The 10,353-nt window shown below is 58.2% G+C and overlaps 1 protein-coding gene across 1 annotated transcript in view; it reads right to left on the reverse strand.

Annotated features, from left to right (window-relative positions):
* ITGB4 (integrin subunit beta 4) overlaps window positions 1–10,353 on the reverse strand; it is a 39,591-nt gene that overhangs the window by 15,130 nt on the left and 14,108 nt on the right. The window contains exons 14-26 of the mRNA XM_006145801.3: window positions 8,742–8,845; window positions 8,507–8,605; window positions 8,227–8,356; window positions 7,583–7,705; window positions 7,380–7,486; window positions 6,700–6,733; window positions 6,378–6,569; window positions 6,050–6,153; window positions 5,834–5,892; window positions 5,691–5,714; window positions 4,763–4,911; window positions 4,473–4,652; window positions 3,690–3,838 (exon numbers count right to left, since the gene is read on the reverse strand). Of these exons, the coding sequence (XP_006145863.1) occupies window positions 3,690–3,838; window positions 4,473–4,652; window positions 4,763–4,911; window positions 5,691–5,714; window positions 5,834–5,892; window positions 6,050–6,153; window positions 6,378–6,569; window positions 6,700–6,733; window positions 7,380–7,486; window positions 7,583–7,705; window positions 8,227–8,356; window positions 8,507–8,605; window positions 8,742–8,845 (1,454 nt within the window). The remainder of the gene's footprint in view (window positions 1–3,689; window positions 3,839–4,472; window positions 4,653–4,762; window positions 4,912–5,690; window positions 5,715–5,833; window positions 5,893–6,049; window positions 6,154–6,377; window positions 6,570–6,699; window positions 6,734–7,379; window positions 7,487–7,582; window positions 7,706–8,226; window positions 8,357–8,506; window positions 8,606–8,741; window positions 8,846–10,353) is intronic.

Here is a 10,353-nt window from a genome sequence, read left to right on the forward strand (position 1 = left end):
GAGACAGTTCCACCCACCAGCAGTGGGCAGCCCTGGAGAGCTGGGATTCACAGCCCCCCACCGCTGCACCTGGGGCAGAGAAGAACTGCCCCCCACGCCACTGTGTCCCTGAACTCTGGGCTGCCCCCCGGGGCCCCAGACCCTGATTTATGGGGTTGAGGGTGCTTCCACTATCTCCACATTTCTTTCCACGTTTCGGAGCTTGCCTGAGCATCCCAGGCTGAGAGAGGAGAGAATGAATCCCAGCTGTACCTGGAGGGGAAAAACTCCGATGTGACCACTAGGTGGCGCATCAAACTCACATTTCAATTCTAGGCCAGCCCCTGGGGGAGCAGATTCAAATGCCTCAGAGTGAGGCCACAGGTGTAAGATGGGGAGCTGTCTGCAAGAAACTGATGTGGACACTTTGAAAATGTCAGTGTCCTTAAGCCAGCGGGTGACGTTGTGGTTAAGGTGCTAGACTCCCACATGGTAAATTCCACAGTTTGAATCCCGGGCCTGGCACATGTGTGTACATGCCAGAATTCCCAGCGGGAAGGGATTGCAGTGTGGCCATACGCCCTGGGGGTTGGTTTCTCACTTTCTCACAGTCTTTCTCTGGCAAGTACATGCACCCTATGACAAAAACCTTAAAAACAAACAAAATGTCAATGTCCCCAAAGGCAAACCAGGGAATTAAGGTGACAGCAAAATGTAATGACAGGTTCTAGACTGGGGGGAAAGGTATAATAATATTGGGACTAATTAATTAATAGGAATCAATACGATCAATTCTTTCTTTCTTTCTTTCTTTTTCTTTTTAGAGAGAAGTTTTTGCTATAGGGTATGTGTGCTAGCCAGAGAGACAGAAAGTGAAAAATCACCCCCACCCCCTCCTGAGGGGGGATGACCATGCCACAGTCCCTTCTCCAGTCTCTTTTCGGGACTTTGGGCATGCATTCACACAGCCGGCGTGAGTTTTAAGCCGCCAGGTTGGGACTCAAACCATGGTCAACTACATGGGAGCCCAGCAACTGGTAGCAGCCAAAGTATTTTATTTATTTTTTAAAGAATTACTTATTTAGGGGCTAGCAGGTGGCATGGTGGTTAAGGGTGCTGGACTTCCACATGGCCAACTGTGGTTCGAGTCCTGGACCTGGCAGCTTTCTTTCTCACTTCCTCTCTCTCTGTCTGTCCTTCTTGGTCAAATTAAATAAATTAATAAAGTCAAATAAAATAATTCTTTAAAAAATAATTACCTATTTAATGTATTTATCATTATTATTATTTTAAATTTGCTACAGGGCATGCATGCATGTGTGCTCACCAGAGAAAGAAAGAGAATGTGAAACCAAGGCACCAGGCCTGGACTCGAACTGTGGTTAACCAGGTGGGAGTCCAGCGCCTTAGCCATCATGCCATCTGCTAGCCCCTACAATCAATTCTTCTTCTTCTTTTTTTTTTTTGGAGAGGTTTTTCCTATAGGATACGTGCGCTTGCCAGAAAGAGAGAGAGACAGACAGACAGAAAACAAGAAATCACCCCACCCCCACCCCCATGTGGATGGCCCTGCCACAATCCTTTCTCCTCCATTATCCTCTTGGGATCTTGGTGTGAGTTTAAGCCACCAAGTCCGGGACTTGAACCGCAGTCAACTACGTGAGAGTCCAGCAACATAGCCATTATGCCAACTGCTGGTCGCTCTACAATCAGTTCTTAAGTTTGGTAATTACATAGTTGATATAGAAGACTGACTTTGTTAGGAGGTGCCCATAAAAGTTTTATTTATTTATGTTTTTAAGATTTTTGCCATAGGGTGCACGCACACCCCAGAGAGAGAAAGAGACAGAAAGAAAGTGAGAATTCTACCCCGTCTCCAGGGAAAATAGCTATGCTGCCGTCCTTTCTCCTCCATTCTGTTCTTGAGATTTTGGGCATGCACACACATGTGCGTGGAGTGATTTTCCGGCCACTGGGTCCTGGACTCGAACTGTGAAGTTGGCCTCGTGGGATCTAGTGCCTTAACCACCACGCCACCTGTCGACCTCACCTATGAGAGATTTCAGGTCTATGTGTGGCCTGCAACTCAACTCTGCTCCCTCCTGCATATACACATGCACACGCACACGCGGAGAATCAGACACGTCCACGTGATGCCTGCACCTGCATAGACAGGTGTAGAGACTCCCACTTAGATGCTGGCGTGGACACAGAGAGGGGAGAAAGCAAACGAAGAACTGGAGTCCGTGTAAAGGGTCAATGGGTGCTAATTTTATTAGTCTTTCCATTTTCTGTACATTGGAAGGTTTTCAGAACAGAGAAGAAAAAAATAAAACTGAAAAAATAGTTAAACACCAAAGCCTCTTTATGCTCCAGCGCAGTGTGCCTATCACTGGAACTAGGGACATTCAAACCCTGCTCTGGAATCTGTGGGGAGCGCTGGGAGTAATGAGAACCGTCCCCACCAACACAGACACATCGAGAAAAGCGGTGCGGCCTGGCTGCTTGGGCCGGCCGAGCGCACGCTCTTCTGTGGGTGCCAAATGGACCTGTGGGGCCAAGCTTTATTATTGAGTTCATGTATTTCCTGAGGGAGAGAGAGGCCCATGGCTATCCTGTGACCAGTCAGGGTCACGACACACCCACCTGCGGACGGACATGGCGTGGTTAGCAGTCCTGGGACACCAACCTGAACCTTCCCATAAGGATCCCAGAATCACCACCCGTGCCACTGTGGCTGGGCCAGCTTCACTGGTTTTTTGGTTTTTTGAGAGCTTTTTGCTATAGGGCATGTGTGCTCACTAGAAAGATACAGAGAGACAGAACGAGAGATCACCCCCTGGGGGGATGGCCACACCACAATCCCTTCTCTGCGTGAGTTTGAAGTCACTGGGGCCAGGACTCAAACTGCGGATGGCCATGTAGGAGTCCAGCGATGTAACCATTATGCCATCTGCTGGCCCTACTTCATTGGTTTTGAGAGAATTAAAACAAATTTTTTTGGAGAGAGATTTTGGCTACAGGGCATGTGCATTCACCAGAGAAAGAGAGAGAGACAGAGAGACAGAAAGCAAGAAATCACCCCCGAGGGGCGATGGTCATGCTGCAGTCCCTTCTCCTCCATTCTCCTCTCGGGACTTTGGGCACATACGCACACCGGTGCGAGTTTTAAGCCTCCAGGTCTGAGAATGAAACCACGGTCAACTACATGAGAGTCCAGTGACATAACCATTATGCCATCTGCTGGTCCCGAGAGAATTTTTGATAAAATTCAGAATTCAAAACAAAATGAAAAAACCTGGACAAGGCTGAGCCCTGCCACTGGGGCCCAGCAATGGAAGAGCAGCAGGACACAGCATAGTGAGCCTGCCTTGGAGGGCTGCTCCTCCCCTGGTCCAGGGCAGCCAGGCCCCGGTTATGGGGTCTCGTGCCAGCTCAAGAGGCCCAAGCCCGGGGGGGTGGGGAGGCATTTCTCCAGGAAAGGTGTGGCTGCCCTGAGGGGCGTGGGCTGTGGGTGGGTCCCTGGCTCACAGAGGAGGAAGCAGCCCCGGGGCTTGTACCTGCAGGCCTCACCATGGTGTCCTGGCACCTGAGTGAGGCAGGAGCCGGGGGACATGTCTTGGGGCCCAGCAGGGCGCCGTCAGCATCTGTGCCGCTGTGTCCCAGCACCCGGGCCTGAGAGGTGCCCCCATTCCACAGCGCAGTCTTACCCGGTGGCCGCGTGCGGTGCCGTCCTGCGTGCGGTAGGAGACCTGCGACTTGCCGTTGTCCAGGATGCGCCGGATGACTGGAATGCGGGCCACTTGTTCCCCATGGCTGACCAAGTACTCAGGCTGCTCAAAGGACACCATCCCACTGGCTGCAAGGAAGCCCAGGGTGGGTGCCATCAGCGTCCTGGCCTTGCTTCTCCGCTCCAGCTCCCCGGGCCCAGCCCCTGCCCAGGCCGGCCCAGCCTCTAGGAGTCCACTTGTCCCTGTCCCCACCCCAGGGACAGAGAAGTACAGTGGGACGGCCTTCCAGGATTGGGGGGCTGGGATGAAGTGTTTGCTAGGCACCTGGAAGGGTTAGGACAGAGAAGGGCAAGGCAGGACCAGAGACTGATTGGCAGAGCCAGCCAATGGCTGTGGGCCCTGGAGCAGTGAGGCGAGGGCTCAGGGCCAGGACAGGGCCCCTGGGTGGGCTGGGGGGCTGACACAGCACCCCAGTTCCATGTTGCATGCCTGGCCAGCCCCTGCCCTCGGCAGCAAGGGGGAAGGGGTGGCGTCTTCCTGGCACAGCGGTGCCCAGAGGCTCCCCTGGGCACCTCCTATGGGGCCTGCACACGGGCTGCCATGGACTCCTCACTAAGGCTGTATCATCTTACACATGGAGGAGCCAAGGCTTGCAGGGGTTGAGTGACTGGCCCAGGCCTCACAGCCGGTCCCCCTCTGGGCCGGTACCAGGAGGGTCGACGTGCTCTGGAGCCCGGCCTCCCGCCCCCAGTCCTGACTCGCCTTGCTCCTTGATGACAGTGATGTTCACCAGGCGGCGGCCCAGGGTGGCGGTGCCCACGGGCACGTCGATGGCCTCCACCAGCAGTTGTTTCTCGTCGTCGTCCTCAGGCCGGATGAACAGGGGCACCCGCACATCCACCAGCTCCACGCCCTCCTGGAACTCCACCATGCCCCGGGCATCTGTGTGGTGTTGGGGGTGGTCGGATGTGGGTCACAGGGCACGGCCCCGTCCCACCTGTCCCTCCTGTGGTGGGAGGTCTGGGGACACGTCCGGGGAGCCGCGCACCTACCCTGGTCGGCGATGAGAGTGTAGTAGCAGGGGGACACCTTGAGCTGCTGGAAGGAGCCCTGCTCCACCTGCTTCTCCGTCAGCTTCAGCAGGGCCTGCTTGGCCGAGCGGGGCGCCATCAGCACCGTGTCCACAATGGTGTGGTCTTGCCTGGGTCCGCGTGGGGGTTAGGGAGAGGCGGGGAAGCGTAAGGCTGCTGCCCGGCCCCTGCTGTGCGCTCCCCGTCAGGCTGAGATGCCAGAGAGCAAAACGTGCAGGGTCCCCAGGCAGTGCCAGGGCCCGAGCTGACCCATCACCCTCACCCCCACCTTAGCCCTGCACTCTGAAGGGCTGGTGACATGTGTGGCTGCAGGACAGCGAAGGTGCCGGGAGTGGGCTCTGGAGCTCTGCTGCCTGGGCTCAAGTCCTGGCTCTGGTCTGACAGCTGGGTAACCTTAGGCAAGTTACTTGGCCTCTCTGAGCCTCAGCTTCCCCATGTGTAAGGTGGGAATGGCAAGGGTTTTGAGCTCGTGGGGCTAAGGAGAGGGCCGGGTGAGGGCACCACCTGAGTGGCCCACTGCGAGTGCTCAAGGCATGCGGGGCTGTCCCTACAGACGCTGACGGGCTGTTCCTGGTTCTGTCCTCTGCCTGGAGGCCCCACCACTGAAGGGCCGGGATGTGGGGGGCTGCCGAGGGGGTGTGGGCTTGCTGATCCGCTTTCTCAGCAACCTGCCTGGTACCCAGAGGTGCCCAGGCTCAGGCCCCAGTACTGGGGGCTCTGGCCAGCCCCAGGGCAGGGAGGGCTGCTGGGGTTTGCCTGCTTGAGTCCAGTGTGCGCATTGCATCAGTACTTGTTGAAAGAAGGTCACAGAAGGGGTGAGGAGGGTGCGAAGCCCCCAGAGGGGTAGGGCAGGAGGAGGGGTTCTCCCACCTGTGTAGCTCCAACTCACTTTTTCCCGGCGTTGGGCTGCTGCCTGTAGGGGACAGAGTGGCAGAGCAGGGACTGTGACCAGACAGTCCGCATGGGGCTTGTGCTCCCGAGGCCAGCAGGGTGAAAGTCCCCCTGTCCCACCCCGGGGCCCCCGGGCCTCACCGGAACTTGGTGTGCTGGAGCCCGTGCACACCCCCAATCTGTCTGTACACCTCGTTCAGCTGCAGGCAAGGGTGGGCAGTGAGGCTGGGCCCTGGGACCAGCAGGTCACCACCCCTTGCCCCGAGAGCCAGCCCTTCGGAGGGCAAGTGCGGAGGGGCCCTGCCAGGCAAGCGTCCAGGGAGCCCCTCTCCCTCCAGGCTCCGCCCTCGGCCTTACGTTCTCCTCCACCTCCTGGCGCAGCTGGTTACATTCTCGAGTGTCTGGCTTCATCAGGTTCTCAGTGCAAAGCCGGGCCAGGCGCAAGGACAGCCCGTAGGGCACTAGGGAAGGTGGGGACGGCTGCCGTCAGCCCTTGCGTGGCAGGCCCAGCAGAGTACCCCCCAGGAAGCATGCTGGGAGTAGGGGGCAATGGCCAACTGGTGGGTGCGGGCCAGGACGCCGAACCTGAGGCTGGCCTGCCTCCAACAGCCGGAGAAAACTGTGATCCCAGGCCCCCGACAGAGGTCCCAGAGCACTGCCAGGGCCCGAGCCCTACCACCCTCACCCAGCTCCGTGGGGTTGGTGCTGGCGGCGTGGGTGGCAAAGCCTGGCCGCTGCACATTGTTGGTGATCTTCCAGCGCACGGCGTCCCGCCCCTTGAGGTTCCCGCTGCGCAGCATGGGCGTGTCCAGGTGGTCCGAGGCCATCAGGTTCTCCCGCAGCATGTAGTGGTCCTCCTTAAAGCCCACCATGTGACCTGCGGGACAGGTGCTCCACTCAGAGGCCCTCACAGCCACCAGCCCACCCCATCAGGTGCCTCAACTGTTCCAGGCTCCCCCACTTCTCCCCATCCCCAGCCTCCTGCCCCACCCATGCCAGGCCTGTACCTCGGTTGCAGCAAGGAAGAAGCGCCAGACAGGCCTAGGGAACAAGGTGGGTGGGGTGAGGGCCGGGACAGCTGCCCAGCCCCGGTCAGCTCCTCTGGCCACTCCCCGCCCATGCCAAAGGCACAGAGGGGTGACTGTGTCTCCACAGAACCTGGGGTACCTGGGCTGTGGGGACCCAGGCATGACACAGGTGGGCAGAGGATGAAGACAGAGGCTCTCCATACTTGTGGCTGAACCCTGGGCCTGCCAGCCGCACTGCAAAGTGGCAGCCCACGTGGCGGCACCACGTTCACTCCTGTGCACCATGTTGGGGTGTGGATTCAGGTGGGGGTGTGGACTACAATGAGGTGGGGAGTATGGTGGGGTGTAGACTCAGGCAGGGATGTGGACTACAGTGTGGTGTGCACTACAGTGGGGCGTGGACTCAGGTGGGGGTGTGCACTATGGTAGGTGTGCACTACAGTGGAGTGTGAACTATGAAGGGGTGTGGATGATGGTGGGGTGTGGAGTCAGGTGGGGGTGTGCACTATGGCAAGGTATACTCTATATGGGTGTGCTCTATGGTGAGGTGTGCACTGTGTGGGTGTGCACTCAGGTGGGGGTGTGCACTATGGTGGGGTGTGCACTATGTTGGGGTGTGCACTACACGGGGTGTGGCCTGGGGTCGGGACAGCTCTCACCTTGCAGCAGGCGCAGTACTTCCAGCAGAGCAGCAGCAGCAGCGCCAGGAGCGGAAGCAGCAGGATGAGCAGGGGGATGAGCCACCACAGGGAGCCGGGGGGGCAGTCTAGGGGGACAGGGAGGAGACTCTGCCATCACGCCAGTGTGCAGGCTGCACAGCTGCCTGCCCGTCCTGCCTGTCCTGCCCGCCAGCTCAGCTCACCCTTCTTCCTGTGCACCAGGACGGTGCTGTTGGGCCCGGGGGCGCCATCGCCCTCCACGGTGTAGCTGTAGGTGCAGTCATCGTCCTCGTCCCGGAAGGAGCAGTACTCGACCACCTCCTCCGCTGTGCCACAGGTGGAGGTCAGCAGAGCGCCCGCCCCGCAGTCCCAGGGCCCCCGAGGTGCCCCTGTGCTGGGACCCACTCCACCCACCATAGGGCCCAAGGCACCTCCCTGGGGAAGAATGAGCCCAGGTGTAGGGGTAGGTGAGGAGGGGGCTGCCCTGGGGCACCAGAGTCTGCAGACCTCTCTGCCTCTGCCCACTTCCCTGGTGTCCTAGAGGAGGGGAGCTGTCCCCCAAGCCTGGCCTGTCTGGGCCTCGGGCCCCTGTGTCTCAAACCCGCTAAGCCAGGTGACACCTCCCCAGCTTTCTGCTCCCACTTGGCTGTGTGCTGGGGTCACTGCCCATCCTGTGCCTCTTGCCCAGACCTTTCATCCCCTCCTGGACTTGGCTGCCCCATGCAGAACCGTGTAGGCCATGCGACCTCAACACAGGCTGCAGGTCCCCTGCCGGGTGAGTGGCCCTGCCCTGCTGGGTGCCCCCTGCTTGGGCCCTTCGCACTTGGCCCTTGGCCCCTCCTGTTACCTTTCTTAAGCTCGTCCACCATCTTGACCTTGAAGCTGCAATCCTGGCAGGTGTGCCCCTTCTTCTCCCCTGTGCCCCAGGCCTGGCATTGCACGCAGGAGCGCAGGTCCTCACAGAGGCCCAGGCGGATCTGGGCAGGGAGAGGGACAGATGGGCATGGTGCCACGTCAGCCCTTCCAGGCTCTGTTCCCCGGAACACATGCCCTGGTGGGCTTTTACGGCACCAGGCTCTACCCTGCTGCCCGCCCTGCCCACACCCAGAGGTCCTGGCCTCCCTCACCGCTGAATAGTTGATCTCGCAGGTGGTGTCCGTGTAGAGTGACTGCTGGTTGCAGTGGCAGCGGCCACACTCGCAGTGGCCACGCCCATTACAGATGCCCTGGGTAGGAGGAAACCAGTGAGCATCTGTGCCCCATCCCTGCCTGATCCCTTCCCCTCTCTCCATTGGGTTCTCTCTTGCAAGGGTGGGTTGCCCTCACTGCCACCCACACTGCCTGCCCCATGCCCAAGCCTACCCCATTGCTGTCGATGCAGGTGGCATTGCTGAGGGGACAGTCACAGCTTGGGCCTGTCCAACCAGCCTCACACACACACTCGCCCATGGAGCAGCGCCCCCGGTCTGCAGAGAGGGGCAGGGAAGAGAGGAGAGGCAGTCCATTCATACCTGCAGTCCTGGCTGCCCCTGGCAGGGCCTGTGGAAGCCAGGCAATTTCCAGACAGGAAGTCTATCTCTTCCTTGCTTTCCTGGAATCTCCTTCCCTCCAACTCTCTCCCTCCATTCCACCTTCTGTCTTTATTGTCAGACTGATGATCCCAAACTATAAATCCAGTCATGTGGTTCCCCTATTTAAGAACCTTTACTGAGCCCTGGCCAATGCAATAAGGTAAGAAAAAGAAATAAAATGTGTAAGGATTTGTAAAACTATTATTATTTGCAGGTATCAGGAACATGTCACAAAATATCCATAAGAATATGGATAACTATAGAAAAATAGTTAGATTTCTTTTAGTGAGTTTAACAAGGTGGCTAGATACAAGACTACCATACAATTAGGAAATGAAATTTAAACCTCCAATGGCTCTCTTTTACCTAAAGGATGAAGTCCTGCCCTGGACTCCAGTCCCACCCTTGGCACTGTGGCCCTGCCTCTTCCCCAGCAGCATCCCCTCTGCTCCCCTCTCACACCGCCACTGCACCAACTGTCTGCTTCTCTCCCTTTCACTTCTTCGAGCACACTCTGGGGTGGACAGTCGAAGAGAAGAAATGGTGGACAAAAGCAACCATGGACGAAAGGGTGGAAAGCAGGGGCTGGGCCTCCGGCAGTGAGTATATAGTGAGGGTTAATTAAGTATTCAATGAGTGTACTTTCATTCAGCCCAGTCATTCCGCCTCCCTTGTCTGAGTTCTGTGACCCTCGCTCAGACTACGTGCCCATGGCTTGAGTCCAACTAAGCCCAGTGAGGATCCGGAGGGCTCTTAACTCCTGCTCATAGAAATCTAGCATCTTCAGGGAGGAGAAAGATTACCCTGTCATATTCCAACCCACCATGAAGGGCCGAGCTGGGTGGTACCCACCCTAATAAGGTGGGGAGTGAGAGGGGGGTGGGTACCGGCCTGAGCTATGGGAGAGACCCTGAAGGAGCTGGGGTCTTAAAACAATGTCCAGCGTGAGGAAGCAAGAGCCAAGTCGGGCAGGCCTTGGGGGAGGCTCTCAGCTCCGGAGTGGGGCTGGGCCTGAACTGGGGGATTCGGACAGCCTGGGTCTGGGAGGGAGGGTCCCCCTCTCCTCCTGGCCCCGCTCTCGGCACGGGCACGCTGCTGAGCTCACCGTTACAGAGGAAGCCGAAGGTGCGGGGGCACTGGAAGTTGTCGTACTCGCAGAACTGGCCCTCGTAGCGGCCCTCGCCGTAGCACACGCAGGGCCCCCACCGGGAATCGGGCTCTGTTCCCCGGAACACATGCCCTGGTGGGCTTTTACGGCACCAGGCTCTACCCTGCTGCCCGCCCTGCCCACACCCAGAGGTCCTGGCCTCCCTCACCGCTGAATAGTTGATCTCGCAGGTGGTGTCCGTGTAGAGTGACTGCTGGTTGCAGTGGCAGGGGGCCACCCAACACGCGCCGCCCCC

The sequence above is a fragment of the Tupaia chinensis genome, unplaced genomic scaffold (genome assembly GCF_000334495.1).
Source record: "Tupaia chinensis unplaced genomic scaffold, TupChi_1.0 Scaffold000159_1, whole genome shotgun sequence".
Taxonomy (NCBI): domain Eukaryota; kingdom Metazoa; phylum Chordata; class Mammalia; order Scandentia; family Tupaiidae; genus Tupaia; species Tupaia belangeri.